The sequence below is a fragment of the Pleurodeles waltl genome, chromosome 6 (assembly GCF_031143425.1).
Source record: "Pleurodeles waltl isolate 20211129_DDA chromosome 6, aPleWal1.hap1.20221129, whole genome shotgun sequence".
In the NCBI taxonomy this organism is placed as follows: Eukaryota; Metazoa; Chordata; class Amphibia; order Caudata; family Salamandridae; genus Pleurodeles; species Pleurodeles waltl.
In genome coordinates, this window is record NC_090445.1 from 43,495,448 (window position 1) to 43,514,294 (window position 18,847).

Consider the following 18,847-nt stretch of genomic DNA (forward strand, 5'->3'; position numbering starts at 1 on the left):
AGAAAAGAGCTACCCCTCTGTCGTTATTTTGACCAAATTTTTTCGATGTTTTGTTGACTTTCTTTTTGAAGAATTTTCCACCTGGTGTGTCGAGGATATCTTCGATTAGGACAGGTTTTAAACTGTGTGGTGCCTTTCACCACACCATGTAGGTTACGGACCCACACCTTGTGGGTCTGTGGTGTCTGTAGCGCAACCATGACTCCGAGTCATGCTCCAACTGCCGGGCCATGGCACTATGGATTTGAGGGAGCGGCCCTTAAAGCTGCTACTGGCCCGACAGTCGATTTTGCGTCGGGCGACTCCTCAGAGGTCTAGATCCCAGTCGAGAGGAAGGTGCTGAGATCGCACCAGGAGTCCTAAGTCCTCTTCGTCCCGCTCAAAGTCATCGGGCATTCAGGTAAGAAGCACAAGATTCACAAGAAGTCGAAGCATGCTTTGATTTCTCCTCTTCTGTTGGCTGATGAGGGAGCTTTGCCATTTAAGGCCTGGTTCTCCAGAGCCTATGCCAGGGCCGACTCCACACCTCTCCACATTTCTGGGAGCCGGAGTGACCGCTGCTTAAATCAAGGAGTTCCACAAGGCTATGCACCTCATTTCTGTGCGAGCCAATCCCTCTGGGCCGAGTGGGGTGGGACAGTGCCCCATCTGGTTCAACATCAGCAGCTCCGACCCGGCTCCAAAGGGGTCCCATGGATCCGATCATTGATCCGGACTGGCACCGGTCATGCCAGCGTGACCTTCCCCTATGCTGGTCCCGACACTGATGCTCCTGGTGCCGTAGGGGCCCACCGGGGGCGCCAGCCCCATTTGGAATCCCACATCTGACTCAGAGCTGGAATGGAATAGTCAGACGCCGATTCTAGCGCTGACAGAACCCATGTGTCCTAGGTTGGTCCCTCAGCGTTATTCCGAAGGGCTAGGCCTTGGAGAAGAATGGGAGGGGTCACTAGATCCTCTAGAATACCAGTCAGAAGGTCAGGATTTGGATTTGTGTGAGAAACTGGGTGATGCCAGCAGACTGGATACATCTCCAGATGCCCGCATGGTTTCTCACCCTACTGTCGCTACGGAGGACGGAGCTACATATGCTATGGTGGTGAAGAGGGTGGCTGAGGTCCTGGACCTGACAGAAGTGCTCTAGCCAGGAGCTTCCTTTTCTGAACCCCTACTTCCTTTGAATGATGCACTGACAGATTTCCCGCTGGGAACCTGTTCCAAGCCTAGCACAGGGGATAGGAAAATTGCCTGCCACCACCACCCCACACCTGAGGACCCAAACTTCATCACCCAAAATCCCATCCCTGATAGCTTGGTGGTCCAAACCGCTACCACCCCATCCTTCCACACCCCCTTGACTGGGAATCCAAGATGCTGGATAGCTTTGGGAAGAAAATGTTTTCTTCCACCAGTTTGCATTGCGGTCAGTGAAAACTGCCTGCTTATTGGGCTGCTATTCCCTCACTTTGTGGGACACAGTTACACAAATGCTGCCAAAGGTTCCGGAGGAGGCCTGGACCACTCTTTCCCAAGCAGTCAAGGACAGGAGACATGCAGCAAAGTTCACTATTCACTGTGGTTTAGACATGACCGACTCGCTGGGCAGAGTGGTTTCCACGACGGTGATGCTCAGATTCCACATCTGGCTGAGAACATCTGGCTTTTCATGTGTCCAGGCTTCCCTCATACACATGCCTTTTGATGGCAAACATCTCTTCGGAGACAAGGCAGACTCGGCACTGGAGCCCTTTATGGACTCGCCTGCTACGGTTAAGTCAACCCCAGTCTGCCTTTCGCTCCTCTTGTGGCTATGGAGGGGCGTTCAACTGCACCAAACCTGTGTCAGCCACCGTCCCACGCAAGCTTCCCAGCCAATGCGTGGGCGATGGCACGGTTCTTAGCGAACCCCGTGGATCAGCTAGCCAGAGGTCTGCTACTACCACCCCCCAAGCAACTGTAGCCTCTAAGCCCTTGTAATCTTGCCCTGCAAGATCACGGGCATCCAGTTGGTGACAGAATCCGCCATCATCTCCACCACTGGCAGTCCATATCATTGGACAGGTGAGTCTTACAGATCATTTAGAGGGGGCTATTTCCTCCACTTCGAATGCCTCCATCTCACAACCAGCTGATGGAGGATCATTTGTCCTTGCTCCGCAAGAAAGTCAGGGCTCTCTTGACCAAGGGAGCCATAGTGAGTGTTCTGGTGCCAGAATTAGACTAGACTGCGGTTGTTATTCCCTCTACTTTCTGATACCCAAAAAGAACAAGGGTCTTCACCCTATTCTAGATCTGCAAACCCTCAACCTCTTCCTCAAAAAAGAGAAGCTCAAGGTGCTTACACTGGCTCAGGTCTTGTCTGCCCGGACCTAGGAGACTGGATGGTAGCATTGGACTTGCAGGACGCTTACTTTCACATTTGCATCCTGCCTTCCCATCGGCGTTATATGCGGTATACAGTAGGCCATAAGCACTTTCAGGTTATCGTACTCCCCTTGCCCTTACCAGTGCTCCTCAGGTGTTCACCAAGGTGATGATGCTGGTCGCATCACATCTGTGGAGATCAGGTGTGCCAGTCTTCCCCTATCTCGACGACTGGCTGTTGAAGGCGGTCTCCCCTCAGGCTGTCATTTCCCACCTCCAGATTACGGCAAACCTCCTGCATTTGCTGGGGTTCAATATCAACGTGCCAAAGTCACACCAGACTCCATCTCAGATGCTCCCTCCTGACGCAGTTTCAAGCTTATCCTCCTGAGTGAATCGAAGATATTCAGGCTATGTTTCAGCCTCTATCCTGGATTTCGGTGAGAACTGACTCTGGGGCTGTTGGGTCTCATGGCCTCCTACATCCTGCTTGTGACACATGTCAGATGGCATATGCGGGCTCTGCAATGGGACCTGAAGTTCCAGTGTACATAGCATCAGGGGACTCTCTCGTACATGGTACAGATCTTGGAGGGAGCTGCAAAGGACCTGCAGTGGTGGCTAACGAACTGCGATTGGGTCAGAGGCAGACTCCTCTCCCTTGCCCAACCAGATTCCACAATGGTGACAAATACGTCACTCCTGGGATGGGGCGGCCACTTGGGAGAGGTGGCGATCAGAGGACTCTGGTCTCCATTGGAATCCAGACTCCACATTAATATGTTGGAGCTCTGTTCCATCTGACTAGCATTGAAAGCCTTCATCAAAGGAAGGCTAGTGCAGGTGTTCACTGACAACACCACTGCCATGTGGTCTTGCAACAAACAGGACGGGTGGGGTTGTGGTCCATTTGTCAAGAGGCCTGCATCTCTGGACATGGCTGGCAGATTCTATGAATGCCAGAGCGGACAAACTCAGCCGTCGATGCCTAGTGGGTCATGAATAGTGTCTCCACCCGGAGGTAGTGCAAGGTTTCTTTCAGCAGTGGGGAGTGCCTTGGTTAGATCTGTTTGCCTTTGCTGAGAACGCTCAGTGGCAGCAGTTTTCACATTGGTGGCTCTCGCTCAGGTAGTTTGGTTTTTGTGGGGGTGGAGGATAGGGGTAGTTTGGTATTTGGGGGTGGGGGATCAGGGTAGTTAGGTTTTTAGTGGCAGGGTTGGGGGATCAGGGTACTTTTGTTTTTCGGGTTGGGGTGGGAAAATCAGGTTAGTTTGGTTTTTGGGGGTGGAGGTGTGGGGGGGATCGGATAGTTTTGTTTTTAGGGACTTTGTTTTTAGGGTGGGTGGGGGAGGTTGGGGAAGGGTTTAGGCTCAAGGTGGGTGGGTAGTTTTGTTTAGGGGTGGGGGGACAGGGTAGTTTTAGTATTAGGGGTGGGGTACTTCTGGGCCTTAGGGCAGGTGCGGGTCGCATGCTAGAACCACGCATGCTGTTCCCACACATGCCTTTACTAGGCATGCTTTTATAATGAAAAATCATTGTAAAGGTATGCGTGGGAAAGGCATTCGTTATTCCATCATACATTCCTCTGAAGGGTTACCTTTCTGCTCTGTCTGCCTTCTTGCAGCTGCCTGACCAACCCTCTCTATTTAAGTCCCCTATTGTAAGTAGGTTTCTCAAAGGTTTTGTACATATGTTTCCCCCTTCTCCTTTGATTATGCCTCAGTGGGACCTTAACTTGGTTCTCACATTCTTGATGTGTGCTCCTTTTGAGCCTCTCCATAATTGTCCCCTCCGGCTGCTCCTGATCAAAACAGCATTTCTAATGGCAATAACATCTATCCGAAGGGTGTGTGAGCTGCAGGCTTTGTCATCTAAGCCTCTATTCTTGCCTGTTTTTCCAGACAAATGCACTAGGGCCTCTTTCCTGCTGAAAGTGGTTACACCATTCCATGTGGGCCAATCTGTCACCTTGCCCCATCCCTCAAAAGAAGAGGAGCGACTTACCATCAAAAAGAGCGTTGTTGTTCTATCTTGATCGCACACAAGAGTTTTGGGTAGACAACCAAATGTTCGTGGGGTATGTTGGTGCAAAGAAAGGTTGGTGTTGCAAAAACGGACCATCTCTGGATGGGTCGTTCTCTGCATCAAAATCTGCTACGCCCTGGCCAAGAGCAGCCTCCTGAGGGCTAATGGGCTCATTTCACCAGAGCTAAAGCTGCGACCACTGCTTTAGCACGTGGCGTCCCAGTCCTGGACATCTGCCAAGCAGCAACTTGGTCTTCCCTGCACACGTTTACCAAACATTACTGCCTGGACAGTGAGGTCCGCAGGGACGGGCATTTCACCTGTTTAGTCCTCCAGGACTTCCTAATTAAAATTTGTCCGCAGCCCACCATCGGGGATGGGATTGCTTGGGTTTCTATTCAAACGTAAGGAATCTGTGGCTAGAAGTCTCTATCAGAAGAACAGTTACTTAACTTTGCTAACGCCTTATCTGGTAAAGACAATGGCCTTCATTACAACATTGGCGGTAAAAGCCGCTTACCGCCATGCAGAAGACTGCCAACACACCGCCGCGGCCGCGGAATTCCGCCACAGCTATTATGACCCACATCTCGAAATCTGACAAAAATCAGACACCCACACAAGTCCGCCACATTAAAGGTCAGTGATAAACTGGCGAAAACAAAACCTCCACCGTCACGCCAACAGAAATACGCCCCCACTATCACGACACACGAATCCACGTGGCGGTCTTTCAACCGCGGTATTCCATTGGCGGTACACACCGCCGCGCTCAAAATACACACACTTCTACAAAACACTGTCACATTGGACAATTCAAAATACACACACCTGATACACATACACACACCACTCCCACACACACAATACTATATAAAACACACACCCACATCACCCACAAATCCCTACTACCAAAAATCACAGAGAGAAAGCCAGAGAGAGACACCACCATCCACAAACTAGCATCCACAGGCACTCAACACCATCACCCACACAATTTCCACGCACCTCACACAACACACCACTACATATCACCACACTTATCACCACACACCCCACTCCACACATCACCTACACCACCCCATGGCACGGTAAAGACACCCCAGGTTCTCGGAGGAGGAGCTCAGGGTCATGGTGGAGGAAATCGTCCGGGTAGAGCCACAGCTATTTGGAGCACAGGTGCAGCACACATCAATTGCAAGGAAGATGGAGCTATGGCGAAGAATAGTCGACAGGGTCAGCGCAGTGGGACAACACCCAAGAAATCTGGACGAGATCAGGAAGAGGTGGAATGACCTACGGGGGAAGGTGCGTTCCGTGGTCTCCAGACACCACCTGGCGGTACAGCGGACTGGCGACGGACCCTCAGCTCCTCCCCCGCAGCTAACAACATGGGAGGAGCAGGTCTTGGCGATTCTGCATCCTGAGGGCCTTGCAGGAGTCGGTGGAGGAATGGACTCTGGTAAGTCAAACCTTTAACTACCATATCCCCCACCCTACCTGCATGCTATCACAGACCCCCACCCTCGCCCCCTCCCCTATCACTCCAACTCCTCACAAATGTACTAATATCACAAACCACACATCCCAACACCAAGCCCTGCATGCAACAACAAAGCATGGACACCCATCACTAAAGCATGCCCACTGCACATACCCATACAACCCCCTAAACCATCATCACACAAGCCTCCACACAGGAATGCTAGCACTGGGGTACACGGTCACCCACCCATTGCACACCATGACACACACAGATGCAATAATCATGCTTTTACACCCCTGCAGGACCACTACCCAACGTCACCAGACAGGAGGGTCCAGACATCTCCACCACACCCACAGAAGAGGCCCACAGTGATGACAGCAGCTCTGTCCAACTGGATCCAGATGACCAGCCCGGACCATCGTGGGCCTCGGGACAGTCGGTTCCCCTCACACAGGCACAGGCCACCACAGACCTTCCACCCTCTGGTAACACCAGCACAGTACCCACCCAGCTGACCCATACCTCCGTCCCCAGGACACGTCAATCAGCTGTGTGTCCACCACTACAGGGAACCCAGGATAACCCACCACCCAAACAACAGGGACCTGGGGGCAGTGGCAGTGGGCACACGGTCCAGGGGACGGAGGCCCAGGAACACAGGGGAACTGGGAGGGCTGCTGTGCGACAGGAGGTGGACAGGCCAAGGGAACCCACTCTCCACGAGGCCCTCTCCTCCATCATGGGAGCATACCACCACTCCCAGGAGATGAGGGCAACGGTCCTGACCAAGTTTCAGGAGACCCAGCGCATGCAGGAGGAACAGTATTTGGGGTTCAGGGAGGAACTCAGAACCATCAGCTCCGCCCTGGGCAGCATCGTAGGGGTGCTGAAGGAAATACTTAACACCAGGAGGGACACTGTGGCACTCCAAGGGGCCCCTGACACTAGCATGGACGATGAACTGCCCACCACTTCTGCCGGTGCTAGTGGACAGGAGGCACCCCCACAGGACCACCACACCAGCACCCTACCCCCTGCAGATGGAGAACCACCCCGCAAGCGGTCCCTGGAATCCAGGAACAAGACAGAGCACGATGCCAAGACCCCCGCCAAGAAATGAGACCACCCTGACTGTCAAACCACTGTCCCACTTTGTCACCCTGTCTATATTGGAACTGCCCCAGCTCCACTTCCTATGCCCATATGGGCAATGCACCTGTAAGACTAATAGACTGGACTCTGCCATGGACACTCCTCCGCCATCACCCCTCACCCCTCACCATTTCACTACCCCCACCAATATTTTGTATGTTAATAAACACACCTACAGCACCAAAAGATCTGGAGTCTGTCTGTGATTTAGAAATAGTGTATTTGCAATTACAGTGACAAAATTTCCAGGAGATAGTAATGTCAACATACCAATGTCAGACAGCTCAAGTCCATGAGGAATCTAAGCAGATGACACACGTTGGAAACCACACCTGTGAAACCGTAAGGGAAAATGGCAACTCAGTGACGATACACTGGGTGGAATCGACAGACAGGATAGAGGTACAAGTGTAAATGTACTTGTAGTAGGCAGGAATGTATTCTCACCTGTGTGTCACTGGAAATATTGCTGGATGACTGAGTACCTGTTGTCAATGTCTTCTTCCTCTGCTTCCTCCTCATCACTATCCACAGGCTCCACAGCTGCCACAACACTGCCATCTGGACCATCCTCCTGCAGAAAAGGTACCTGTCGTCGCAAAGCCAAGTTGTGAAGCATACAGCAGGCCACGATGATCTGGCACTCCTTCTTTGGTGAATAGAATAGGGATCCACCTGTCATATGGAGGCACCTGAACCTGGCCTTCTGGAGGCCGAAAGTCCGCTCGATCACCCTCCTAGTCCACCCCTGGGCCTCATTGTAGCGTTCCTCTACCCTGGTCCTGGGATTCCTCACTGGGGTCAGTAGCCATGACAGGTTGGGGTAACCAGAGTCCCCTAATAACCACACCCGGTGCCTCTGCAGTTGACCCATCACATAAGGGATGCTGCTATTCCGCAGGATGTAGGCGTCATGCACAGAGCCAGGGAACATAGCATTTACCTGGGAGATGTACTGGTCTGCCAAACATACCATCTGTACATTCATGGCATGATAACTCTTCTGGTTCCTGTCCACCTGTTCACTCCTGTGGGGGGGGACCAAAGCTACATGGGTCCCATCAATGGCACCTATGATGATGGAGATGTGTCCCATGGCATAGAAGTCACCTTTCACAGTAGGCAAGTCCTCCACCTGAGGGAAAACGATGTAGCTCCGCATGTGTTTCAGCAGGGCAGACAACACTCTGGACAACACGTTGGAAAACATAGGCTGGGACATCCCTGATGCCATGGCCACAGTTGTTTGAAATGACCCACTTGCAAGGAAATGGAGCACTGATAGCACCTGCACTTGAGGGGGGATTCCTTTGGGATGGCGGATTGCTGATATCAGGTCAGGCTCCAACTGTGTACACAGTTCCTGGATTGTGACACGGTCAAACCTGTAGGTGATGATCAAACTTCTTTCCTCCATTGTCGACAGGTCCACCAGCGGTCGGTACACCAGAGGATGCCGCCATCTCCTCACATGTCCCAGCGGACGGTGCCTATGAAGGACAACAGCGACCACAGAGTCAAACAACTCAGAGGTATGTACCCACAGTCTACACAGAACACCATTCATACACAAAATGTGGCCTGTATGTGTGTTGTGAGACTAGGCCTAGGTATGTGTGACGCAGTTGGTAATTAGGCCATGTGGGCCCCTGAAATGGCAGCTGCCTGACATGTGAAGTGGGACAATGGGATGTGAGGTAACTGCGCTGGCGTTGTACACCGTCGCGGTAGGCGGTCGAAGACCGCGGCGCAAAGCTGCATTGGTTAACATTGGACCCTATGGGTCCCAGGAGCCAATGACGATGTACGCCAGCGGTGATGGTACGCACCGCCGTGGACGTGACCGCCGTGGACGTGATCGCCATTTTCTAACTGTTGAATCACTCGATACCTGATCTTCGACAGGAGAGGACCTACACTGCAAGTGCTGCTGTGACCTTAGTCTGGAAGAGACAATGGCTCGTGCGTCTGGGGAAAGGGCCCCTGCCTTCACTGCAGAGGAGTTGGAGAAGCTCGTTGATGGGGGCCCTCCCCAGTACACACTACTCTACGGTCCTCCAGACCAACAGGTAAGTACACAGGGAGCATGTTGTATGGGCTATGCCTGTGTGGAGAGGGCTGGTTGTAAGAAGGAAGAGGGCACAGTTCTGCGTGCATGAAAGACTGTGAATGCATGTGCCACATGGCAAGGGTAGGGAGGTGGGCCACTCACTTTGACGGTGCAGTTGGTAATGACTTTTCTTCTTCCCCTGTACATTTCATGTAGGTCAGCGCCCACCAGAAGAAGGATATTTGGCGTGCCATCGCCAAGGACATCCGGACCCTGGGGGTCCACCACAGACGGAGCACCCACTGCCAGAAAAGATGGGAGGACATTCGCCACTGGAGCAAGAAGACGGCGGAGGCTCAGCTGGGGATGGCCTCCCAACGTGGGAGGGGTGCCTGTCGAACCATGACCCCCCTGATGTTCCGGATCCTGGCGGTGGCCTACCCGCAGTTGGATGGGCGCTTGAGGGCATCACAGTAGACACAAGGGGGTGAGTACACTATCATTCAGCGGGCTTTGCGCGCAGTGAAGGTGTCTGGGTGGGGGAGGAGGGCGGTGGGTTCCCCTAGGCCAGGGCGAGTTCCGTAGGCTAAGCCCATTGGTAAGACATGGCCCTGTGGCCCCCCACCTCACCTCTGTAGAGTGCCAAGTACAGGTATTCATGCCCCTGTGTCATCTATGTGTGCAGATGTTGTCCATAGCCTTGTAGGCCATTTCCCAGGAATTGCACTGTAGAGCCCAACAGCGTGACGTAGTGCAGGGGGCTGCTGTGTCTGTATTGTCCGCCAACGGTAGCGGTAAGCCATGCACTCAACCTGTCTTTCTTCTGTCGTCCCCCCCTTTTGTGGTCTCCCTATTCTTGTGTGCATTAGCATCATCAGGCGGAGGTACAGTGGCACCGGAGCACGACGGAGCTGCATCCCACATGGGCATGGAGGCCCACACTACGGACTCAGAATACACCAGTGGGACGGAGGGCGAGGGGAGAACCACGGCGGTCACAGGATCTGCAACCAGCAACACGGACTCATCCTCCGATGGGAGCTCCCTTGTGGTGGCGGCAACACCTGTGCCCCCCACTTCTACAGGTACAGCCGCCACCCCCTCTACCAGCACCGCCCTCCCAGCAGCCCCTCTGCCTTCGCCCTGTGCCCGCTCACCCAGGAGGGTGGGCATCACCTTCGCCCCAGGCACCTCAGCCCCTGCCCCTGTCACCTCTGCTGCCCTCAGTGAGGAGGCCATTGACCTCCTCAGGTCCCTCACTATTGGGCAGTCTACCATTTTGAATGCCATCCAGGGTGTAGAAAGGGAGTTGCAACACACAAATGCATTCCTGGAGGGCATTCATTCTGGTCAGGCTGCCCTTCATCGAACCGTTCAGACTCTGGCCTCAGCACTGATGGCAGCCATTGTCCCTGTGTCTAGCCTCCCCCCTCCAACTTCCTCCACCCCGACCCAATCCCCTGTACCTCTGCCTATCCCAAGCACACCATCAGACCAGCCAGCACACACCTCACCACACAAGGGAAGCTCAGGCAAACATAAGCACCACACATCCCACAGGCACTCACGCAAGCATCACACACATACAGACACACCAACATCCACTGCCTCCACTGTGTCCCCCTCCTCCTCGTCTCCCTCCTCCCTCCCAGTCTCGTCTACACTCACACCTGCATGCACTACCACTACAGCCACTACGTCCCGCACCAGCACACCCACCACCACACCCCGCTCATGTGCACTCACCACCCCCACTACCATTTACACGTCCCCTGTGTCCTCTCCCAGTGTGTCTGTGACGCCCCCTCCGAAGATACACAAACGCAGGCATACACCCACCCAACAGCCATCCACCTCACGACAGCCTCCAGCCCATGCACCTGCACCCAAATCCATAAAAGTTACACCTCCTACAACCACCACCTCTTCCTCCACTCCCAAACCCCCTCCAGCTACCCGTCCCAGTGTGTCCAAAAAACTATTCCTGTCCCACCTTAACCTATTTCCCACCACCCCCCTGTCCAACTCATAGGTCCAGTACTAGCACCTCTGCCAAAAAATCTCCGGGACCAGTGGTGCCTGTTGTTACAGGTATGTGGAGTGCACCGGCTACCAGGGCAGCCAGTGTGGCACGGAGCCACAGCACAGCCAGTCCACCCCCTGTGAAGCACCAGAAGTTGGACAGTGCCCGGCGGGAGAGGGGGAAGACTCCAGCCAGCCAAGCCGCTCACAGGGGTACTGGGGGGAGTGTGGACTCAGCTGTGACTCCTCCCAAGGTGGGGAAGGGGCAGAAGAAATCTCCAAAGTCTGGGAGGAGCAGCACGGCGGAGAAGACCGCCATCACCCCCGCTGCCCAGGAGGCCACCGCCAGCCCCATCGTCACTGTCCAGGAGGCCACCGCCAGCCCCATCGTCACTGCCCAGGAGGCCACCGCCAGCCCCATCGTCACTGCCCAGGAGGCCACCGCCAGCCCCATCGTCACTGCCCAGGAGGCTACCGCCAGCCCCATCGTCACTGCCCAGGAGGCCACCGCCAGCCCCATTGTCTCTGCCCAGGAGGGCCCGCAAGCCACAGCCCAGCTGACCCATGAAGGACCGCCAGCCACAGCCTAGCTGGGCAATGACGGACCGCCATGGCAAGGACCGCTGAACAGGGCAAAGACCGCCATGGAAAGCACCGCTGAACAGGTCAGACACTGGCAACTCAAGCACCGCTAACCAGGCCAAGGACCGCTGCACAGGGCAAAGACCGCCATGGCAAGGACCGCTGATCAGGTAAGACACTGGCAACTCAAGCACCGCTGAACAGGCCAAGGACCGCTGCACAGGGCAAAGACCGCCATGGCAAGCACTGCTGAAGAGGTCAGACACTGGCAACTCAAGCACCTCTGAACAGGCCAAGGACCACTGCACAGGGCAAAGACCGCCATGGCAAGGACCGCTGAACAGGTCAGACACTGGCAACTCAAGCACCGCTGAACAGGCCAAGGACCGCTGCACAGGGCAAAGACCGCCATGGCAAGGACCGCTGAACAGGTCAGACACTGGCAACTCAAGCACCGCTGAACAGGCCAAAGACCGCTGAACAGGGCAAAGACCGCCATGGCAAGGACCGCTGAACAGGTCAGACACTGGCAAATCAAGCACCGCTGAACAGGCCAAGGACCGCTGCACAGGGCAAAGACCGCCATGGCAAGGACCGCTGAACAGGGCAAAGACCGCCATGGAAAGCACCGCTGAACAGGTCAGACACTGGCAACTCAAGCACCGCTGAACAGGCCAAGGACCGCTGCACAGGGCAAAGACCGCCATGGCACGGACCGCTGAACAGGTCAGACACTGGCAACTCAAGCACCGCTGAACAGGCCAAGGACCGCTGCACAGGGCAAAGACCGCCATGGCAAGCACTGCTGAAGAGGTCAGACACTGGCAACTCAAGCACCTCTGAACAGGCCAAGGACCACTGCACAGGGCAAAGACCGCCATGGCAAGGACCGCTGAACAGGTCAGACACTGGCAACTCAAGCACCGCTGAACAGGCCAAGGACCGCTGCACAGGGCAAAGACCGCCATGGCAAGGACCGCTGAACAGGTCAGACACTGGCAACTCAAGCACCGCTGAACAGGGCAAAGACCGCCATGGCAAGGACCGCTGAACAGGTCAGACACTGGCAAATCAAGCACCGCTGAACAGGCCAAGGACCGCTGCACAGGGCAAAGACCGCCATGGCAAGGACCGCTGAACAGAGCAAAGACCGCCATGGAAAGCACCGCTAGCCCATTTGCGGCAGGGGCAGTGACGCAACTGGGACCGTCACGGGGTGAGTGCTGCACTCTGGGCACCAGTCCCCCTCCAGAACCAGTGGAGACCTGCATCCACTCCATCTGTCCTGCACAGGATGAAGCACTCTGGGCACCAGTCCCCCTCCAGAACCAGTGGAGACCTGCATCCACTCCGTCTGTCCTGCACAGGATGAAGCACTCTGGGCACCAGTCCCCCTCCAGAACCAGTGGAGACATGCATCCACTTGTGAGACTGTGGCTTTGCACTCCCCAGGATGGTACAGTGGGCAACCCACCCACTGTAGAGACTTGAGAGACTGTGGCTTTGCACTCCCCAGGATGGAACGGTGGGCAACCCACCCACTGTAGAGACTTGATAGACTGTGGCTTTGCACTCCCCAGGATGGAACGGTGGGCAACCCACCCACTGTAGAGACTTGATAGACTGTGGCTTTGCACTCCCCAGGATGGAACGGTGGGCAAACTACCCACTGTAGAGACTTGAGAGACTGTGGCTTTGCACTCCCCAGGATGGAACGGTGGGCAAACCACCCACTGTAGAGACTTGAGAGACTGTGGCTTTGCACTCCCCAGGATGGAACGGTGGGCAACCCACCCACTGTAGAGACTTGATAGACTGTGGCTTTGCACTCCCCAGGATGGAACGGTGGGCAACCCACCCACTGTAGAGACTTGAGAGACTGTGGCTTTGCACTCCCCAGGATGGAACCGTGGGCAAACCACCCACTGTAGAGACTTGAGAGACTGTGGCTTTGCACTCCCCAGGATGGAACAGTGGGCAAACCACCCACTGTAGAGACTTGAGAGACTGTGGCTTTGCACTCCCCAGGATGGTACAGTGGGCAACCCACCCACATAGTGACTTGAGAGACTGTGGCTTTGCAGTCCCCAGGATACATCAATGGGCATGGAGGCCCCTCGTGGATCTGGCGTTGTGCACTCATCCGGCTGAGGTGCCCCCCCTTCCCTTCCCCCTGAGGTGCCTGTTGTATTTCTATCTGATGCCCTTGCAGTGTTCTCTCCGTCATGTTCGGGTATCTTGTGTGGGCCTCGCCCATGCATTTTGGGCCCAGTGGTCCACGGACTATGAATGGTGCAAAACCTGCACTACTAATCGTGGTGTATATTTTGTTTATTGTGTATATATATATATATATATATATATATATATATATTGTAATATATCAAAATACAGTAAGCAAATATATACATATATATATATATATATATATATATATATATATGTATATATTTGCTTACTGTATTTTGATATATTACAATGGGCTGGCGGTCTTTCCTCTGTGTATTATGACCATGTCAGTTCTCCGTTCTGCCCGCCGGGCTGGAGACCAGGGTCTCCAGCCCGACGGCCGTCACTATACCGCCAGCGGTATTTGGACCCGGCTGACCGCTATGGATTTCATGCGGTTTGAAACCGCCATGGAATCCATGGCGGTAAGCACTATCAGTGCCAGGGAATTCCTTCCCTGGCACTGATAGGGGTCTTCCCCACCCCCCACCCTGACTCCCTCCCCTACCCCCCGCCCCCCTCTCACCCCCTCAAAGGTGGCAGGACCCCCCTCCCCACCCCAACCCCCAACATAACATCACTCATACACACATGACACGCACGCAGGCACCACCAACACACATACACGCACACACACCGACATACATGCCAACATCCACACACACAGTCAGACACGCACACCCACATTCAAACATACACGCACACATCCATACAGACATACCTACAGACATACACGCACTCATTCCCATACACACAACACCCCTGCAAGTATACACACACTCACACGCCCCCTCTACATACACACACACACACACACCCATGCACGCACACAACACACAACCCTCCCCCCCCTCACGGACGATCGACTTACCTGGTCCGACGATCCTCCGGGAGGGGACGGGAGCCATGGGGGCTGCTCCGCCGACACCACACCGCCAACAGAACACCGCCACGCCGAATCACAGGATGTGATTCGCTGGGCGGTGTTCTGTTGGCGTGGCGGTGGAGGTGGAGCAACCTCCACTTCCCCACCGCCCGCCAGTATGGCTGTTGGCGGCTCTCCGTCCGTAAAAGGACGGAGAGCTGCCAACGGTCATAATAGGCTGAGCGGCAAACCGCCACCACTGGCGGTCTTCCGCACGGCGGTCCCTCGGCAGTCTTGAAAAAAGACCGCCGAGGTCAAAATTACCCCCATAGACTCTTGCTGAATTGATTCCTGTGACAGGAGCTAAACCATTTCACAAATTACCATGCCCTTTTCTTATTTTGCTTCCTCACACATTGTTTTGATATGTTTTGACTTATTATGGCTTATCTTTTGTACTGCGCAAAAGGAATGTGCCCAACATGTTTATAAAGAACTGTTTACTTTGTGGTTGATAGATTCAGCACTGGTGTGGGTGGACAGGGAAGTGTCGAAAGATCAAGTGTTCAGAAGACTTTAGTGAGAACAGCGACTTGAGACGTGGTTTGAAACATCTAAACTTTATTTTGGGTGATTGGATATTGGTGCACAAGAATACGTTGGTAAGATAAGGAGTCTTAATATCCTACGCCCGGAAGATGGTAGAAAGAAGAAATGTGGTGGAATTCTAAAATGGCCAAATCGGAAGTATACCACAGAACAATAGTATGTTTTAGGTACTATCCTATTATGGGGATTTTTATATAATATTGCATTTTATTGGATTCAGGTATAATGTGGGTTACTTTTGTGTGTGTATCTTTGAGATTGCATGTATGCAGATGTTTGGATTTTTTTAAGGGGGGATGGTTCTAGGATTTGCCTATGTAAAATCAACCGTATTATTCATCAAAGCTTGTAGATTGTTGTTTTCTGGTATATCTGTATGTAGAATGTCAAACTTGCCCTGCGGTTGACCTCTATGCTTCTCATCCTCTGCATTTGTGATGATTAAAGGGCACATGAAACTGTATGCATTCGACAGATTCAGTGTTTGCATGGAGGCATACATTGGGAAGGAGAGAACAAGGTGGATATTACATACTATAGCCAGATGCTGTAGGAAGGTGATAAGGCATTGCTGTGAGAACATGAGGAGCAAGTTGAGCATATGAAGGTACGAAAGGACTGGGCAGAGGTGAGCAAGAGTCAGTGAGGAGGGGAAGGGCCTTGAAGAAGGTAGAAAAAAAATGCAAGTAACAATGCAAGTAATGATGGGATGGACACAAGCAGAAGCTTCTATCATGGCTTGATTTTCAATAAACTGCAATGACCTATAATGTGCACTATAAAATATTGATTGATGGTTCTGGGAGGGTGAACAATGGATATGGAAGGCAAAGGGGAAGGCAGCAAGGTGAAAGGTAACAATCATACAGCGGTGGATCACTAACTAACCTGCACATCTTCATGAACACCTTCCTTCTTTCGTTACCAGATGTGTATGCCATCGGCATCGGGCAAGATGTGGACTTGACAGAGCTCAGTGATATCGCCTCCAAGAAGGCCGATGAAAAACATGTCTTCAAGTTGAAGTCTGCAGAAGACCTGAAAAACTCCTTTGATGAAATGCTGAGTACGTGGACAAGTGTCCCTTCTTTTTCTCTCTACATTCCATATGCAGCACCATGTGGCGAGAACCTCCAGTAATCCCTGACTGTTTTATTTCATTCATCTCTGCTTAGGTGTAAAAGAAATTGGGGACATGTGTGGCCTGAGTAGCACCAGTGACAGCGGTGACAAGCGGCTGAACTACCCCTGGCATGTGACGATTCAGGTGAATGCCTTAGTCCAAGGTCAATAAATCTTTAAATTAGTGAAAATTGAAAATGTGTCAATGAGGGATTTCTCCCTGGTCCAGCTGAAACTTGATGTATATCTAGTCTTTCTCTCCTCCTTCGAGGCCACATGCAACAGCTTCATACCTGACATCAGCCATCTAGAATGGGAAGATGACCATACATTTCCATTCCAGTCCCATCTTTTTGCTGAGTTCTGCTTTGCTTCAGTGACAGGGAGTAGGAAATGTGCCCTTGCCAGATGCTGCCGATTTTCCTAAGCTCTGGAGAATGCTAAGCCAGTCACACTCACTGAGGAGTGTGTAGAAATGCCTATACCTGACCCTGGACAGTGATAAAGGTGACTCTACTCTGACAGCTTTGAGTGCTGGCCCTTTGAATTCTTAGAAGAAGACCTTACTGTTACTGTCAGAATAGCAGACTTTGGCTGATTTATTTAAACTAGGACCCAGTGTCAGTATATGCAAACATATCTCATACATATTAATGGTAGTTTCATTGTTTCTCCCAGCATATGGGCATCATTGGTCTTTTCTTTGTGTCCGGGAGTGCCATGTTATTCATGGTGGTCCCCTACAGGAAAAAGATAAGCAGTAGATGCCCTCCCCTGAGGGTTCTACTGATGACAGAGCCCATGGTATTTCCACCATTGTGAGTGCGGTGGGGTATAGCAGAAGCCCTGTGTTATTGCAGCTCAGCAGGTGTACATATTCTAGATTTCCAGTGTTGGGACAAAAACCATCAGCATGCCTTAAAGATTATTTGCTGCCCTCCCATTGTATAATTTATGTAGAAAGTCTGATGTTTTCCCCAGTTAACTTGACAGTCTTCCAAATTCCTAATGGTAGTCCTGGTTTAAAGTTCTGAGACATCAGAGTTGGGCTCTGTGGTAGGTGTGCTACCTGCCTCCTGTCCACAAGCTAAGTTTGATCTGACAGTGGTGGCAGCATCATTTTTAGTGAGACAGCATCATTTTTAGTCAGGAGACAGGCAGTCCATCCACTCCTGTGGAGAATAATGAATTCCAGTTCACAATGTGCAGTTTGTGCATGTACCTTGGAGAATCGTTGCTTCCATTCATGGTGGGCATCTAAGCATGAACATATGCATTTGTATGTTGTAGTGTAGGCTTCATATAGTGCCTCATACCCAAAGAAGCCACAAAGTGCTTTGATCTGTATTGGGCTCTTTGTGTTTGTCTAGAGTTCATGGTGTATAGAGCGCTGGATGTAGTTTGGTCTGTCTGGGATGTGAGATGAGCGAGGTTCAAAGACAGGCTTCAACCATGGTATGGTCAACATGGTTGTGCATAAGCATGTGTGAGAACAGGCGCAACCGTATATTCATACCGTTTCACAAGAAACTGATATTCCCAGAAACTCTCTCTAGCACACAACCACAAAATGTGGTGCTGGAAAAACACAAGAGATACAGGGAGGTATGCAGCACTGTGTTAACAGATGTCCAAAAGACCTCACAATCAGCTTTGGCAGCAATTATCAATCGTGTACCAAACCAGTCACTGTAAGAAAACAAACCACATACTACTCACCCAGCAACACAATGTACATTACAGAAGCATGTACCAAAGAAAGCAGCTGAGATGCAGTGCATACTAGCGATTCCTTCTTGCACATAGCAAATCTCGATGAGGAACAATGTGACCACTGGATCTGGAGGATTAGGGAATAGATGACAAGTAACATTTCTGCCCATGCCTTTAGGAGAATCTGCATTAGATAAATAATGCCTACTTTCTTCAAATAATTGCTTCCTTGTGACTTTCAAAAAAGAATTTAAGGAAAGTAAAGACTAAGGCCCTCATTACGACCTTGGCGGGCGGCTGAAGCCGCCCACCAAGATCGGACCGCCGGGCGGCAGCCAATGCGGCCACACCCCGCCACGGCCATTTGGAGATCCCCGCTGGGCCGGCGGGCGGAAACCTAGTTTTCGCCTGCCGGCCCAGCGGGGATCTCGGCCGCAACACAGGAGCCGGCTCCAAATGGTGCCGGCGGTGTTGCGGCCGTGCGACGGGTGCAGTTGCACCCATCGCGCTTTTCACTGTCTGCTATGCAGACAGTGAAAGGCTGCAGGGGCCCGCGACTCCCCGTACCGCCAGCCTTTTCCTGGCGGTTCAAACCACCAGGAAAAGGCTGGCGGTAGGGGGACTC

At 52.6% G+C, this 18,847-nt stretch overlaps 1 protein-coding gene across 1 annotated transcript in view; it reads left to right on the forward strand.

Moving 5' to 3' along the window:
* The window catches only part of LOC138299142 (complement C2-like), a 479,732-nt gene that overhangs the window by 304,894 nt on the left and 155,991 nt on the right, over positions 1-18,847 (forward strand). The window contains exons 10-11 of the mRNA XM_069237201.1: positions 16,316-16,453; positions 16,563-16,654. Of these exons, the coding sequence (XP_069093302.1) occupies positions 16,316-16,453; positions 16,563-16,654 (230 nt within the window). The remainder of the gene's footprint in view (positions 1-16,315; positions 16,454-16,562; positions 16,655-18,847) is intronic.